The sequence below is a fragment of the Heterocephalus glaber genome, unplaced genomic scaffold (assembly GCF_053883595.1).
Source record: "Heterocephalus glaber isolate CG9 unplaced genomic scaffold, H.glaber_assembly_v1.0 deba00001579, whole genome shotgun sequence".
Lineage (NCBI taxonomy): Eukaryota > Metazoa > Chordata > Mammalia > Rodentia > Bathyergidae > Heterocephalus > Heterocephalus glaber.
The window spans coordinates 10967342-10984963 of NW_028258360.1; the positions used below are offsets into that span (position 1 = coordinate 10967342).

Consider the following 17622-nt stretch of genomic DNA (forward strand, 5'->3'; position numbering starts at 1 on the left):
CTGGACCCTCCATGCCAGGAGACCCCAGACGCTCCGGAGGGCCCAGAATGACAGGCGGTGCTGTTGTGGATCATGGTGACAGAAAGCCCATTCCTCCCCAGACAATTGGGCCACCATGAAGTCCCGCAGGGAGGCATCTGGCCCCTCCATGATAGCCCAGAAGAGTCTGTTCGGGGTAGGGGTATCAGGGACTCTGACCACCACGGCCAGAGTGGAGAGCAGGATGGAAACATTCAAAGTGGGAGAAGGCAAAGAGACAAATCAGAGGAAGCCATGATGTGGACCCCAGGAGAAACTGCCGTTCTTTCCATGTTCCCTTTCTTCATTCTTAAGAAAGAGGTAGTGGGCAGAGTGGTGCCAGGGAGAGGCTCAGTGTGGCAGACAGGGTAGCCTGGGGCAGGTGGACAGGGAACAGGGTGATGGACATGGGGGTGGGGGGTGGACACTGGGCAGGAGGGGTGGAAATGGGCGATGGACAAAGGGGTGGGAGATAGGTGTACGGGACTAGACATGAGGGATGGGGGGGTAGACATTGGGGAAAGGGGGATGGACATGGGGGTGCGCCTGGGAGCACATGAGGCCTTGAGGACGGTTAAATATAAGCCAATACATTGTGCGAGGGGCATGGAGCAGGTTGCAGAGAGGACCTGACCTTCTCTGGAAACTGAAACCAGCTGGCTGAGGGAGCCTGTCTGGTGCTGGGGTGGCACCAACCTCAAGATTTAAAGTGCGTGGATACTGATGGCCACCTGTGGTCTCACGTCTGCTTTACTGCCATTCAGGAAAAGCTGCTGTTCTGGTCAGCCCGCCCCTCACTGGAGGGTTTACCTGGCTCATGGTTTCAGGGGATTCAGTCCATGGCTGGCCCCAAGGCAGGAGCATCAGGACACAGGGCAGCAACGCTGCTTGGTTCATGGCAGCCAGAAGCAGAGCAGGGAGGAGCACTAGGGAGAGAAACACCCTCCAGAACACAGCCAGTGACCTCCTCAGCCAGGGCCACCCCAGCACCCTCTGGCAGCCTGATCCTCAGATGAGCAAGGGCTCTGTGACCCCGGCACCTCCCGGGAACCTCTGTCCAGGCCAGTTCACAATCAAGCTGAATATCACACCAGCATTGCAGCCACCTGTCCCTGCACCAGGTCCTCCCTCCAGTGTCCTCAGATGAGGTGAACCGTGCAAGAAGGAGGACCTTTGGTCAGGAGCTGCATAGCACTGGGAGTCCACGACCGAGCCCAACCGCCAGGAGGGGCAGCCTCCCCTGATCACCGGGCCTCCCCCTGCGTGCTGTATATGTTCCTATGGCCTTCTCAAAGGTGGCACAAACTCAACCTCCAGACCTGCCATGTGGAAAAGCAGTGCCCTAGTGGGCAGCACCCACCGTGTGGACACCCCATGACCCCTGTGTGGCTCTCAACTGGGACACTGGTCGCTCCTTCCCTCTGGATCCTGGGAGGTCAGAGGTCACTGCCAGCTGGCTCATGGTTGAAATTCTCTGAGCACAATTTGGAAAAACATGGGGGCAGCACAGGAAGACAAGATTAGTTGGTTTTCCTTTTCCATCAAATGGGGACACTTTTCTCCCCACTGTTCTCATCAAAATTAGACGCACACAACCCAGAAACCCATCTGAGCCTGGGTCCAGTTGTCTTCAAAGTCGATGTCCCTCCTTGACCTCCACCCATAGAAAGTAGGAGCACAGGCGTGCATGTGTCCAGTCCAGCCAGCTGAGGCATGGGACATTCACAAGCATCCCCAAAATGGCCCAGGCCAGCCACACAGGGATACATGCCTGGCATCCCACAACTTAGGAGGCTGAGGCAGGAGGATTTCAGCTTCAAAGTCAGCCTGCGTAGCTAGGCGAGACCCTGTGTCAAAATTTTAAAAATAAAAATAAGGGCTGGAATGCAGCTTGGTGGTAGGCCACTCGCTCAGCTGCACAAAGCCCTAGATTTTATCTGCAGCCCCATGCAAGGCCTGTCAGACCTTTGTGGTTAGTGGGTTGCTGGTCTCCATGACCCGCTGTCCTGCATGCTCTCAGTGTCTCTTCATGTGTATGCCTTGGGGCTTCCCACTCCAGCCTGTGCCATGTCCCCTGGTGCTGGGTGGAGCCCAGGACTGGGAGCGACTGGGAGCAGAACCGGGTTCCACCCACGGGATCCACGGCCCAGGCTCTCTGTGCCCTCCAGGCCCACAGGGAGCGGGTTCTCAGGCCTGCGTCAGCCCAGTCTCGTCTCTGGGGCCCCAGGGCAGCTGCAGGCTGGCAGAGGTCCCCAGGAGGGACCAGGGCCATGCGGGGCGCTGTGAGGCCCTGCCGGGATTTTAGAATGGGCGCATTGGTTTTGTGGTGCTGAGGGCTGAACCCACTGCCTTCACACTGAGCCACCGCCATGCCTGTCTTTTTTTGTTTTGTTTTGGTACTGGGGATCGAACTCGGGTCCTTGTGCTTCCGCAGCAGGCGGCAAAACCACTGAGCTAAGTCCCTGGCCCAGCCCTGTCTTACTTTGAGACAGGGTCTTGCTTAGTCCCTAAATTGCCCAGCTCAGGCTCAGACTTGCTGTCCTCCTGCCTGGGCTCCTGAGTGCTAGAGTCACAGCTGCGTGGCTTGTCGGGGCCCACAGGGGACCCCACATTCGCTAATGGCTGAGCCAGGATGCCCCTGTCAGTAGCTTCCATGAAGGGGGCGTCACATCAAGCAGTCCCAGATGGCGTCCGTGTGACACACAGCCACTGGTTTAAATTCAAGATCACTTCCTGAAAAAAGCCACGTGTGGTGTTTGCCAGTCTCCACCGGAGGAATAATGCTGGAATTTTGCTCTGGAACTGGGAGGACATTCTTTACACGAGGTTTTAAAGGTGATCTTAAGCAATCTGAATAAGCTATCGGTGCCGGCCTTGCAGGTTTGCCAGGTCAGGGAATTAGGCGCCCAAACCCGGCCACCTGCAGGCTTCCATGTCCTGGAGGCAGGAACCCACATGTCAAGGAGAAAGCCCAGGTCTCCCTTTGGTTCCTTATTTCTCAGAAGGAAACACTGCTTTGCTTGTGAAACCTTTTGCTCTATTTCAGTGTTTTAAGAGGAAGTGGCTCATTTAACTGAGTGTCGATACAGCAGAATTCACTGGAGGAGAATGAATTTAACTCTAAGCATCCTGTATCCATTTCATAATTAATACTAAAGTTAGTTCAGTTTTGTTCAATGAAACAATTCTTGTTCAAGAAAACAAACGTGGCCTCATTTTCCTTTTAAACTCTGCTTCCCCCCAGCCCCATGTGTGACTGCTGGGGACTCATCCTGGGCCAGGTGGGCAGAAGCAGCGGCTGCTCTTCCCCCTCTCCGCCTGCTGAGGCCCTGAAGGAGGAAGCCGACCATCAGATTGACATCTCCGATGCCGTCCAGCTTGTTCCAGACGAGTTGGTGACGGGCGCAGCCCTAGGTAGGTGCCCGCTGCTGCCCAGGCCTCGCTGTGGTGGGCTGCAGCCCCACTGGGCCCCGACACCGTGTGAGGTTGGCGTGGATCAGGCCAGCGGTCGGGCTGGGACAGCCTGGCTTCTTCCTGCCCACTTCTGAGGGCACAGGGGCTCTGGCCGTGCCTCCCACTGGCTAAGCGAGTATTTGACCGGTGGGCTCCGGTGGGAGCGAGAGAGGGGGCCTGCGGTTCAGATGCCGCCCTTCTGGTCCTGCCTCTGTAACCGTCGCCTCGCTGCGGCTGAGTTGGATCACGTGGTGTCCTGAGAAGGGGAGGCTTTGGCGGCTGGCTTGTCCAGGTGGACTCTGCCCGGAAGCCAGAGCGAGAGTCCCAGGTGGCCGCTGCCAGGCGGGCACTGCTCCTCCCCGACCCTGGAGGCTGCAGCTGCGTTTGCTGTTTGCTGTGGGCCCTGCCCACGCCAACCGGAGGCAAAGCTTCCAGGCACAAGCAGGTGGCCACTCACGGGGCAGGCGTGGCTTTGCGGGGGAGCTGGGAGCTGGGTCTGGTTCCGCAGGACAGGATCTTCCCGTGAGGACCAAAGGGGAGGTCCCTGAGGGGCTGGGCTTGGCTTTCGCACCCCAGCCAGGAGCTTCTTTCTTGACCCCACCCCAGCCGGCACGGGGCTGTCTATCCCAGCCTGCGGGACAGGCTGACAGCAGCCGGGGTTTGTCTTGTCCTGCGTCTGCTGGTGGAACCTCCTGTGCCGTGCTCACAAAGGTGCTGGACCTGGCGACTACCCTTGGCTCCCCTGGGCCTCCTGAAGGCCCTGGCCCGGGAGCACGGGCCCTGTGGCTGGGCCTCGGAGTGCCTGCTCTCTGGGGGGACCTGACTGCCGACCTCTTGGTCTGTGGCTGTCCTGACCAGGCTGGCCGTCCAGGCACCGGACCCTTCTCGTGCTCCCGAGGAGCAGGGGGTAGAGTGGTCAGCCCGGAGGTCAGCTGCCGTGCATGAGAAACTGGGACAGGAAACTGAGTGGGTGTGAGCGTGGCGGCCACTGGGGGCCCCCTCACCTCTGGGGCCAGACAGTCGCCTGAGCTGTGGCTCAGCTCAGCTTCAAGGGAGCGCCCTGGCCTCAAAGCTTGGCACTGGCCAGTCAGCGCTGATCAGTGCTGCTCTGACTGGCCAGGGCTGGGTTGGGACTGGATGGTAGTGGTCAAGGCTGGTTGGGGCTACTTGGGGCCAGGTGGGACTAGTCGATGCTAGTCGGGATTCGTTGAGGGTGGTGGGCACTGGTCAAGGCCAGATGGCAATGGTCAGGACTGGTCAGTGCTGGTTGGGGCCGATTGGGACCACTTGGGATGCGTTGGCTCTGGTCAGTGTCAGTGGGCACTGGTCAGGTGCTGGTTGGGACCAGTCAGGGCCAATTGGGCCTGGTCATTACTGGTTAGGGATAGTTGGGGCTCGTTGGGACTGGTCAGACTGGTCAGGACCTGTTCGGATTAGTTGCTACCAGTCAGGACCAGTCAGGACTGGTCAGGATCTCTCAGGTTCACTGGGCTGTGGTGCTCAGGATGGGTTATGACCAGCTGGGACTGGTTGAGACAGCTCAGGACTGGTCAGGCCTGGTTGACCTGCTTCAGTCTGCCTGGTGGAGCGCAGAGGTGCCAATTGGATCAGGGCTCTCTCTTTCTCTCTTTCTCCCTGCCCTTATTTGTTGATTGATTTAGGCCACGTGGAAACTGCACAGGTTACTGGGCTTCCGGGTGCATTGCCATGCAGGCCTGTGCCACACCTGTCACGCCCACCCTCCTGAGCCCCAACCCTGCCTGCTTCCCTCCCCCACCAGCCTTCCTTTCAACTTCAGGTTCTTTCTTATTTCTCCCTAGTTTCCACACAAGAGAGAAAACATGCAATATGTATCTCTCTGGCTTATTTTGCTTAGTTCTGCAGTTCCATCCATTTGCAAATGCCAGTGCTCTGCTGTGCATATAAGCCGTATTTTCTTCACCCACTCGTGGTTGACCAGGACAGGTCCCACGTGCTGGGTATTGTGACACCCAGAGAAGGTGATGGTCACAGGAGGGCTCCATCTTCAGTCTGTGAGGTGGCTCCACATTGTGCTCCACATGACCCTGCTGATTTACAGTCCCTCCAGCAGTGCCTAGGGTGTTTCTTCCATACCCTGGCAGCATTGATTTGTTTTGATTTGCTTTCTGATAACAACCTTTCTAAGTAGGTGAAAGGGAATCTCAGAACATCAATTTTCAATTGAGCTGTGTCCCGCAGGCAAGGCACAAACCCAAGTCACCCTTTGTGGTAAGGAAACTCCGGCTGGGTGCAGGCTCAGGCTCGGGCACGTCCTGAGTTCCCTGCTGTCCAGTGAGCTTGCCAGTCCCGAAGCTCTCCATGGGGACAGCAGTGGCAGCCCCACCCACACCCCTAGCAGCTAGGAGGAGCTCGGGTGCCACTGGCCCAGGTGTCACTCCCCAGGTCTCGGCCCTGAACCATGGCCCGGGCTAATTCTTCTTCCAAGCTTGCAGGGCCCCTGGCCCCAGGACCTGGAGACCCCGGGCCGCACCCATTGAAGTCCGTCTGGGTAGCTTCCTGGCCTCAACTGCAGTGGGTGGGAAAGTGGTCCACACAGGGGCTCCTAAGATGCCCTGCTCTGTGCCTGCTTGCTCCCTGTGTCCCACAGGAGGGAAGGGCGGGGCTCGGTGCCCTCCCGGTCCCCTCCTCCCGGGTCCCCTCCCTCCTCCAGGCCATCACAGCCTCTCCAGGGTCCGGCTCAGCTTATTCCGGAGGCCCCAGGGGGGGTGGGGGTGGTGAAACCCATTCGCATTGGGTTCAAGTTTTAAAATCAGTAGTGACTTTTTATTGTGTAAAGTGGATACAGGCTTGTCACCGTCACCCTTTTTACAGTTAATGCATTTCCATTGGTGCGTGGCCCTCACCGCCTTCATCTGCAGGGCTCTCCCTCCCCCTGACTAAAACCAGCCCTGGAGCCCTGGCCCCAGCCCCTGTCTGGCCCCAGCACCTGTGGTCCCACTTCCTGCCTGTTAGTTTCATGACTCTGGGACCTCAGGGGAGGGGTCACGATGTCCCCAGGGCCTGTCCTGTTTGTTGCCTGGTCTAAAGCCCCATCCTCTGTGGGCTGAAGTGTCCCAGTGAGTGGCTGGGCTGATTCGCAGTGGACACGGGGCTGCTCCCCTCTCCAGCTGCAGACTCAGTGGACAGACAGCGTTAAAGCCCCTGTCTGCGATTCTCACTGCTGTGTCCTGGCAGTGGGATGCCAGGTCCCCTGAGTGGCTTGGAGCTGATCACAGGATGGTCTCTCCCATTGGACAGGGCAGAAATGTTGTGGAAAGGCGCCGACCCGTGCTGGAAAAACACGGTGGGCCTGTGTTCCGGCCAGTTCAGCATGGTCATGGGCATCTGTTTGCCTTTGGCTTCTCTTCAGCCTCGTATTGGGTACCACAGCAGGCTTTCCCATGTGTATCAGCGACGCTGGCGTTGACCATTCCACGATCAGCCATGCCTGGCCTCTGAGCCGCCCGTCTGCAGAGGGGCCTTCTGAGAGCATCTGCCTGGGACCTCAGGCTGGCAGCCTTCTGTGAGGTGGCTGCCCTGGAGACAGGATCCCGCACGGCCCTGGTGGACCCCCAGGTCAGAGACAGAGAGCACCACTGGAGTCGGCCCTGTTGCTCCCTCCCGCCCTGCGTCCAGACCACAGGCCTCCTGTGCCGGTCCAGCCTCGCCTAGAGGGGAAGCCGCCATGGGTGCCGAAAGCTGTCGTGCTGTGCTGCCCTGGCTGGAGCGGGCGCTGTCTCCGTGGAGTCCCCTGGGGCCCTGCACTGCCCTGCACGACTCCTGCAGTGCTCTGGGTTCTGGGCTGCTCTGTCCCTCACAGCACTTACCTCGTCATCCTGGCGTCCTGTAGGCTGCTCTTCCTGAGATCTGTCCATGCCCTGCGGGTCTCCTCCAGCAGAGTCCTGCCACCACCCCCATCCTACGTGCAGCCACCTGGGCCCAGAGCCCTGCGCCTCCACTATACCTCACCCCCATGCCTGAGAGTGCAGCTGCCCCTGCCGTGACAGCCCCAGCCTACAACCAACCCCTGGGCCAGTGGGAAGGCGGCACTGTGTATGCAGCCTTGTCACGCACACGGGTGCACACAGCTGGCCAGCTGTGCCGCAGCCTCCCTGGAGGAGCCCTCACCGTGGGTGCAGTTCCAGGAGCCCTCGGCAGGGCGAGGTGCAGCACAGGGCAGCAGGTGGCTGTGCCCCAGTGCCCTGGCTTCCAGTGCAGCCCCCTTTACATGAGTTTTTACTCCTGCGACCCCTCAAGTACCACCCTGCTCAGGAACTGGGCAAAATTTGTGGTTAAAGGTGGGTAAAGCAGTTGTTCACTCAGCCTTAAGGTCCACAGAGAACCCCATCAGGTCATATCGGGAAGTATGCCTGATCCTGTGATGCTCCTGCCATGGACACCACGCAAGCAGCTGGGCCCAGGCCAGGCACGGGAGTTTCCACCTTAAGATGGGCCAAGTTGGAAAAAGCTCAGGGAAGAAGAAAAACCTTCAGTGTGGGACCGTGTGGGAGGCGTGTGGAGCATCCCTGCCCTGTTCGGTACAGAGAGGTGTGTGTTACCCGGCAGTTTCAAGGGAGGAGAACTGCTCTGAGGCAGCACCTCTGAAGGAGCCTTGCAGATACAGCAGCTGCAGACCCCAGAGAGCCAGGCCAGGACTGTCCCTCAGCCCTGCCCAGTGTCCTGGCTCACGATGGCCATCCCCTGGCACCTGGGAGACGTGGAGCTGCCCCAGGAGCCTGAGCTAGGCTTCGCCCTCCCCAGGGCCCAGGATTCCAGAGGCTGGACCAGCGCGGGCAGAGAGTCGTGTCGATGAGCCCTGGCCAGGAACACCTGGCTGCCTTGTCCCTGCGTCCGTACGTGTGGCCACAGGGTCCTCGTGGATCTGTGGGTTGGGGCCTGTGTGTGGCTCCTCCTGCTGGTGGATGGTGTAGACACAGACACAAGGTGTAGACCCAGGTGCATGGTATAGGCCCAGACACACCCACATGGACACTCAGCAGTCACGTGTACTCACACACACAATGTGTGGAGTGTGTTGTCTGAGTCCATGTGTGCCCAGGTGCATGTGTGCTAATGTGTGAGTGTGTCTGCCTGAGAGCGAGTCTGTGCCTGTTTGCACACCTGTGTGCCTGGAAACCAGAGCAAAATGCTATTGCCAGCTCCCCTGCACAGTTCAGGGATTTGTGGGGGTTCCAGGGACCCCTAGGTCACCAGGATGTGAGTGGGCATAATTGGCACCTTTCCTCCTGGGGGCGCTGTGGTCTCACCCACTCAGGACATGAACTCTAGAAGGAAGCTGCAGTATGCAGCGCAGCCCACGGAGAGGAGTGCGTGAGTGTTTCAGATTTTTGCACCGGTGCCCACTTGAGTGACTAGTGTGTAGCGTCCCTTCCGTTTCATCCCAGGCAGGCCTTGGTTCTCTTCATGACGATTCCAAAGTTGAGCCCTGCTGTAAACAGCACCAGGCCATGACCCTGGTGAGACCATCTGCAATTGTCTGCAATGGTGAGGTGACCCCGGCAGCTTCCCACCCCTTCCCGACATCCATCCTGCAGTCATGGCATGCTGCCTGGAAACGTCCATGTTGCCCAGGATTTAAAATGTAACTGCAGATGCTATAAAGTAGTCGATGTGGTTCTTAAACTTTTCTTATCGAAGACTATTTTCTCCCTCTCCTTTATGCCTCTGAGTATTTGTACTTTCTCCCCCTTTTTCCCGACCAGGCCCAGTGGTGGTTTGGTGATTTTCCTGTACTGGTTCCCAGAACCATCCTAAGTTCAGTTCTGTTGTTTTTCCAAATTTTGACCCAATGGTATCTGATTTTGCCTCTATTTCTTCTTGCATTCTCTCTCTTTTTAAAAATCACTTTGAGTTTCTGCTTCATTCATTTACTTTACATTCTATCTTTGGGGAAATGACAGGATGAACCTGTTGATCTCACCATGTTCCTCACCCTAACCCTGACCCTAACTCTGAGCTGACCCTTAACCCTGCCCCTGGCCCTGGCCCTGATGCTGACTTAATCCAGAGCCTGACCCAGAACCTGACTTCTAACCCTGACCTGATTCTAACCCTGACCCGGACCCTTCCATCCCCGCATCCCTTACCCAGCAGCCTATGCCTCTTCTGCAGGGAGGCCTGGCCCAGGAGCCAAGTTCACTCTGCTCTGTGTAGCACTCTTTGTCCTCCCCCTGGGGCCCCCAGGCCTTCAGCCTGCCCTTTCGAGAGCGTCCCCCGCTCCTTCAGATACTGTCGGCATTTGACCGCTTAGCTTTCCCTCTCTGGGGTCAGCTCCTGGAAGCCAGGGTCTGTTTGCACACAGTGTCCTCGGTGTCTTTCCCTGGGGGTGGGGACCAAACTCAGGAAGACACATGTCAGGGATGCGGGGAGCCCCGAGGGACGCTGGTGCTGTCTGAAGGCTGAGGAAGGGGCATTGTTCGAACTTCACTTTGGAAACAGCTAGGCTGAAGTTTAGGGTGCGAATGCTGCAGGGAATGCGAAGAGAGCCAGAGCCGCTGAGCGCGCGGGCCTTCTTGTGAGGCAGGGCCCCTGCCTGGCCAGCCCTGAATGGGTGCGTGAGAGTGTGAGGAGGAACCGTGCCTGGGAGCCTGTCCAGCGTCCTCACAGGGACGGGGTTGGGGTGTTAGGCAGGCTAGGGGACAAGGGCTCCAGCAGAGACAGAGCTGCTGCCACCACCTGGCCACTTGCAGGAGGGCTCGGGCACAAAGCAGGACACAAGGCAGCTGACCCGTGGGAGGGGTGTGCACTCTATTCACCCAGCACCCTCCTGGTAAGAGACCCACTGGGGGCGGACAGACTCCACAGCAGGCCCCAGCAGCGAGGACACAGACCCTCCAGGCCATGGGGCTCTTCAGGTGTCCCCTGCAGCACGGTCCCATGGGCTCTGGCCCCCGACAGACTCCACACACCTGACCCCGCCCCCAGGCCCTTTCCCTGACCTCCTTTCTCTATAGGTCTGGGCAGTCTGTGGACCCAACGGCTCTGGCAGCACCATTTCCTCCGAGTGTAGAAACAATTTTATTAATTCAAATCCATGTGAAAGATAAAAATCTGCTGCAATGTAGCTTTCAGTCTTCAGGTATTTGCCCAATTATATATTTTAAAGGGAAATAATCAGGTAAGAATTTGCAAGTTGTATAACATTTGAATGACATTTTCATACCAAAAATATTAGAAATCACTGTTTTGCTTTGAAAATTGCTTAGAAATTCTTTGAACAAATTGCATATAAAATATGAAAATTATTGTAATTATTTAATGCATTTATTTCTCCCATAAGTTTGTGTTTGTGGTCTTGTTTTTGTGACTGTGTACCTCAGTCTCAGCAGTTAGATTTTCAGCTATGCTCCTAGTATTAGTATTCGTTCATTTTGTTGGTACCATGTGGGAACTCTGAAATTCAGCTTTTACTTATTAAATTAAGCAGTGCATGAGATGTATTTGAGATGCAGTGTTAAACGTCTCCATGCTTGGAAAGGCCCATCAACCACTGTGACTCCCTTGTGATTTCTCCCTCAGACCCCAGGATGCACTGAATTACACAGCTTTCTCTTGTCTTCCTTTGGGCTCCATCAGGGACACCAAGTCCCTCCCTGCCCCTCTGTCTATGCAGCCTCCCCAGCACTGCAGACCCGGAACAGCTCCGCTCTCTCAGCTCCCTGCTGTCCCTCTGAGGTGGGGCTTTTCAGTCTCTCCTGAGGCTGGCAGTAAGCTCAGGTCCCCTGACTGCAGGGAGCAGGCCTTGGGATTTGTGCCTTGGCCAGGGGGCCAGAGTGGCAGTGTCTTTGCAGTGTGGCTCTCTGTCATCTAATAGAAAACAGCGTTTTGTCCGTGGGCACAGACTCAGAGTAACCTTCACACGGGCAGCAGTTGTGAAAAGCAAATCTGTACCTTGATGTGTGCCACGTCTGTGTGTGACAGTGTAAAACAACAACATAGCAGGATGTTTATATATGCACTTAGGCATGCACACAGTGTCATGGCATACCCATGCACGAACATGCAACATGCATGTACATGTGTGCAGACTGCGTAGACATAGACACATGCACACAACACATACACGTGTGTGCACACACATAAACAACACAGAAACGTATGTGTGCACAACATAGATGCACATCACACATAACCACATATTGCCCACGGCAGGCACACAGAGACATGCACATATATAATAAACACGTGTGCCCACAATACACGTGCAGGTCACAAGATGCTGCAGCAGCCTGAGGTTGTTACAGTGAAGTGGGACAGCTCAGTGTTATAGTCATGTGTCACAGCTATCCGAAGCTCTCTGGAGGCAAAGAAGCCGAGAGGCGTTCAGAGAGATGGAGAGAACCTTTTATTATGCTGGTGGGCCCAGAGGATTCAGGCTTCAAAGTTTGAGCCCATAATAGACACAGAAGTAACCTTACATAGAGATCTATGGGGTAGGGGGTTAAGTTCACATGCTGGGCAAGCACATTTACAGAAGTGGAAGGGTGGAGTTAACAGAACATCCTGAAACATTGGGTAGGAACATCTCGCAGCTTGTACGGTTACATTTGCAGTTAGGGTGATTGAACAGTTACATTGCCTGAACCATTAATTTGCAGTGCAGGTGGCTTTAACAAAACATCTTATAATGGTGGGGGGCTTGGGAACAGACAAAGCCCTGCATGTTTACATTATTTCCTCATCAAGGTGGCGTGTGAATTTAACTCACTTGTTCCAGGGAGCCCCTAGAACTCACAAGGCAAGTCCAGCGCACCCCATACCAGGAGACCCTGCAGCCTAGCAGTGTCGAAGGGAAACTATTGGGTGCTGGGTACAGGACATTCTAGTGGACAGCACTACCTAGGCATGGGTCCTTGGCAGGTTCTACTGAGGTTGCAGACCTTTGCCCTGTGACCTGGCAGTCCCACTTCTAGGACCCAGTTCCAAAGGGCCCTGGAAGAAATACGAAGAGTTATAGCAGCATTCATAAAGGGACCTTTCCTGAACCAGAAGCGCAGGCTCCTGTGTGGTCCTGTATCTCAAATGCCGTGCATAGGGCTTCTCGATCCTTGTGCAGGAAACCCAAGGGCAAAGCTTCTGAAGGGTCTCTCCACACCATCTTGGAGTGTGGAGGGATGGCCAGGTCTGGGGCCAACACTGGGCCGGATGATCCCCAAAGGCCAGGTGCACTAGGCGGCCCGCTGCCCCTCCCAAAGGTGGGAGTCATGGCCACATGGCTGGGTTAGCCTTGAAGGCAGTCCCCTGGGCAGAGGGGATGTGCACCAGGGCACCCCGGGAGTGCGGAGAGATGAGACTTCATCCTACTCCAGAGTGAGCTCTGCCACTCTGATAGCCATGTGGGTCTGGCCCGTGACTGGGAAAACTAGCAGATGAGTGGTGAATCGGTTCTGCCTGCCTTCACTGTGTGGTCTGTGGCTTCAGAAAGCAAAGGGTGGAGGTGGAAAGGTTTCTTTCACAGGAGCATTCTCCAGAGAAAGGCCACTGTGCGCCTGCAGCACTGAGTTCCTGGAACGGACTCTGGTCATCACGCTGCCCACAGTGCTGGCCTCCAGGACTCTCCCCGGGGAGGCAGCCTCATGGAGAAGCAAGGACTGAGAACTGCTTGTGTAGGGTACACAGTTGGCACTCTGCCCTCTCTGGGATGGGCACGCGCTCCTCGAGGGTTGGATTCCTTAAGCAAGGGTCCCTTTGTCCTATTTTCATAATGACATCTTAGGTCTTTAGAGTCATCTTGACACTTTTCATGTAAATCCTGAGCTTATACCGGTCTTCTGCGAGGTAACTTATGCCTGGTTTATTTTGACCGAAGTGAGAACCCTGGGGTCATTCCTTTTGTCCATCTCGGGCCAGGGCATGTCTGTGTGGCAGTGTCCCCAGTTCACAGAGCAGGATGTGGAATGGGGTTGGAGCAGGTAGCCTCCTGGGTGGTCACTGCCCATGGGCAGCAGGTTGGTGAGGAGCCTGCCACCCTGCAGTGTCACCACCTTGCTCCATCCGCTGCTGATGACCATGAGGGTCAGCGCTCAGTAGGGCTCAGCCTGCTCCAAACTTAGATTTCAAACGAGCATGGGGTCTGCGTGTCAGTCTGCTCTTAGTGTGCACACACTGAATGGTGCTTCTGCAGTGTGTGGAACGCACCGTGCCGCAGCCACTTCTGCAGCTTCAGGTGGATTGTGTGAATACAAATTTAGCCGCAAACTGTCACAAAGCACCAACTATGCATGTGCTGCTGTGTTTGTGCCGCCCTGGCTTGAGTCATGGCACTAAATGTGCCTGGCTTCCTTGCAGATGCGGCCCAGTGCCCAGGCCATCAGTAATAGATGATTCCTTCCTCTGTGATCTTTGGGCCATCTGCCTCCTGGACAGGGGTCCCTCATTGCCACTGGGGAGCATCCAGCCCAGAGTGACCAAGTGGAGCACCGCGGTTCTGGAGGAGAAATTGCCCAGCAGCTCTGCCCCAGTAGCATCCTCGTAGGATGGTGCCTTCCCCTCCTCGGGAGAGCGGGGCAGTCTCAGTGTGGGGCATAAACGTGACCTGTAGACATTCGGGAGTGCGGTGCTTCACCCTTTAAGATGTCCCCGAGCTGTGCCCCATTCCCCAAGCAGGTGACCAGGCCTGGCCGGTGTCCACAGCCCCTGTCGTCTCTGAGCCCTGTGCCATGGTCTGAGCCGAACTCCTAAGGGTCACCTGCAACCCTCTGTCTGCAGGCAAGTCTGTCTTGCCCCTGGCCTCAGTTTCCCATCCTGGAGAACCAGGGCATGGGGCCAGTCCCGGGTCTACTGAGGCAGGATCAGTGGGCCCGACCTGAGGAGGTGTAGGACCAGGGCGTCAGGAGGAATGCAGTGCAGAGGGGACAGACGGCCAGAAACCTGCCCACCTCATCCCCTCTGCTGCCAGCCGAGCCTTCCTTTCCTGTCACTCAGTGGCCACACTGCCCACTGCAGGGTCGCTCTCTGGGAGGAGGGCAACTTTATGCAGAGAAGTTAAGCACGCTCGTATCCCTCCTGCTTGGGCTCAGGTGTGATGGGTACAGGAGGCCTGTGGGGCACCGTGAGGGCCGTGGATGTGGACACTGGGGACCAAGCCCCGAGGGGCCATCACGGCATGGTGGGGGCTTTCTGAAGTGGCCGATGCTCTGGGTTACATTCCTGAAACCAGGTGCATCTTGTCTTTGATTTATACATGTTCTGAAAATGAGGCCAAAATGGTGTTGGGTTCATAAAAGACAGGCTGAGCGACGGCTCTGTGCGTTCACTGGTGTCTCTGTGGGGAGGTCCAGGGGCACAGAGCGGTTGGCGGGTGGTTCCCGTAGTGCATGATGGGAAATTCCCTCTGTCCTGTCCCAGGGCAAGGCCCCTCCCATCCACCGCGAGTCCGCCATGCACCAGCAGGGGTTGCTGGAGAGCAGCAAACAGCACCTCTGGGATTGAGATGTTGGAGCAGGGTGCTGGGGACATTCCAGAGCTTCCGGCTTGGAAGACCAAGGGCGCCCAGTTTGGGAGCCCAGCTGGTCAGAGCTGAGCCAGGCCGGGAGGCAGCAGGAGGCCCCAGGGTGCGGTGGTGCTGCAGGTTGCTGTCCTCTCTTGGTGGCTGTGTGCCCCTGAGGCTCCTCCAGGCCCACCCAGCAGGCCCTGCACCCTCGGGCCGTGGTGAAGAGCCACTGCCCACATCCGTGGGAGATCTCCTCCCCACGTGGCTCAGCCCCAGGTCCCCGAGGCCTCTGCCACCATGCTGAGCTCAGTGCAGCCAGTGTGGTCTCCTGGGTGAGGACCCGGCGTGGGCGTTCGTGGGCCCAGGGAGCACCTGGAACAGCCCTGCCGTGAAGGACATCTAGGGATGCTGTCTGGGGTGTATCGGCCATCGTGCCAGCTTGATGACCCTGGGCGGGCACACGGGTCAGCTTCCTCCGTGATGCCCTCCCCTCTGGAACGTCAGAGTCTGCAGACTCCATTCTGCTCTCTGGCTGAACTCCTCTGATGAAAGCCGGGCCCCTCCAGCGTGTGCCTGTGGAGATCATTCCCTGTCCTCTCTTCTGTTAACACTGCAGCCGCATTAGCCCACAGTAAACAGCCAGGCAGCGGCCCCGTGCAGAGACCGGCTGGGCACCTCCAGCTCTGCTGCTCCCCGACGTGAAAACTTCATTTCTCTTGGGTTTTCAAATTTTTATTTTTATCAGTACATGTTTGCAGTACATGATTGGTCTTCACGGGGAGCTGCTACATTTCATTGTTTAATTGTATGGATTTATTTCTTCACGTGTGCTTGGCACACGTAACCGCCCATTCCCGTGTGAAGTGGCACACAGACCTGTCGTACATGGGCCTGCCCCAGCCGGGTCCCCGCCCGCCTGTGGTGGGCCCTCCTCTAAACCCACCGGGACGCTTGGGATGTGCACTGCCACAGAGGAGACCGAGGTCACAGCTGTCCCAGCCCAGAGCGAGTCACACTCATTCCCCTCCACAGGCTCTGCTGGGAGAATGAAGATGAGGTGGCCCGGGGCCACAGTTTCCTGAGATGCAGGAACTGCCGGCCGTGCCCTTCACTGGCTCCGGAATCCCTTTCCAGTGAGTTTTCTAAGCAGTATCTGTTCAGGGTCCCCTGTCAGAGGAGCCGTGGCTCCCTAGTGATCTTGGGAACCGTGACCTCGGTTTGCACCTTATCTAAGAAGTAACTAAAAATGGGTCACATATTTAAACATAAAGCATGAAATTCTGAAACCTTTAGATGCCATTCAGACAACATTCTGACAACATTCTGACCTAGAGCTAGACGAAAAGTTCTCAGCTTTGATGCCAGCAGTGTGATTCACAAAAGGGAAAATTGACACTGCAGGCTTATGCGGGGGAAGAGCCTGCTGAGAGGACACAGAGCCACTTCAGGCTGGAGAGGAGACTCGCAGACAGCATGGCCCAGCAGGGCCGGAGGAGCACAGGTCACGCTCAACGCAACTTGCAGGCAGGAAGTGACCCGAGTCACAACCACTCAGAGGAGGAGGCTTGGGCGGCTTCGGGCACACGGATGGACGGCGCCGGGCACCGCCTGCCACAGGAACCCCAGGACAGAGCCACGCGAGGTCCTCCACCCTGGGGCCACATGGCTGGGAGGAAGGCAGGGGCCGCACAGGGCCGCACTGCTGCACAGTGACAGCACCAGGCTCGCCAGTGGGGGAGCCAAGCTAGACAGCCAGGAGGAAGCACGGGTCTCCCGGACCAGCAAGGCGGCTTCTGGGCACGGATCTCAGGGCAAGACGGTCCCCCAGCCCTGAGCGTGAGTGTTTGGATTCCTCATGAGTGCTAAACGCTGGAAAGGGCCCAGAGGCCCTGCTGCGGACATTGGAGGCGACTGTCCTCCAGTTGTGGCCCAGGGCGCCCAGGGCATCAGGAAGCAGAGAAGCCACTCCCGAAGGGCAGCACACAGTTGCATGGTGTGGTTTTTTTTTCAGTGCTGGGGATCAAACCCTAAGCCTAGGCAAATACTCATCCGCTGAGCTGCATCCCAGCCCCTTTTCCAGTATTATTTTGAGATGGGAACGCCCTAAATCGCCCAGGCTAGCCTTGAACTTGCCAGATCCTGCCTGGCCTCTGAGTACCTTGATCACGGCGTGGCCACCAGCCACCACACGGGGCTCTACAGAGGCTCTCGTCTGAGGAGAGAGGGGTGGGTACACAGATAGCTGTGGCCTTGGCTGCCTTAAGATGCACATTTGCTCCCCGTGCACAGGCCCGGGGCTTTCGCCGAAGCAGAGGTCGAGGTGGGTTAGCTGGATTTCGCGACCTTGGTGCAGAGCCTCGGGGTCAGGCTTGAACAAACCCTTCCTAAGACGAAGTCGGGGTTTCTGTGTTTGGAGTCAGCAAAGGAAGGCGCAGCAGCAGAGGGGCCTGCGGGGCTGGGGAGGCCGGGCGGACTCAGAAAGGGGGGCTCTCCCACCAGCCGGGCCCACTCGGCTGAATGAAGAGCCAAGTGCTTAGCCCTCAGGCATTTCACCTTCCTTCTCCTTGCCTTTCTTGGTATTCTGTGGCTTGTTTGGAGCAGGCTCGGCAGGAGAATCTGAAAATGAGGGAGAAAACAGAAGCGAGCCTCCCACTGTTCTGACCCTGAAGGACGATGAG

At 57.1% G+C, this 17622-nt stretch overlaps 1 protein-coding gene across 2 annotated transcripts in view; it reads left to right on the forward strand.

Moving 5' to 3' along the window:
* Mcf2l (MCF.2 cell line derived transforming sequence like) overlaps positions 1-17622 on the forward strand; it is a 106294-nt gene that overhangs the window by 1809 nt on the left and 86863 nt on the right. For both annotated transcript variants that reach the window (XM_004858526.4, XM_004858524.4), the window contains exon 2: positions 3263-3432. In XM_004858526.4, coding sequence (XP_004858583.1) covers positions 3267-3432 — 166 coding nt within the window. In that variant the 5' untranslated portion in view covers positions 3263-3266. The remainder of the gene's footprint in view (positions 1-3262; positions 3433-17622) is intronic.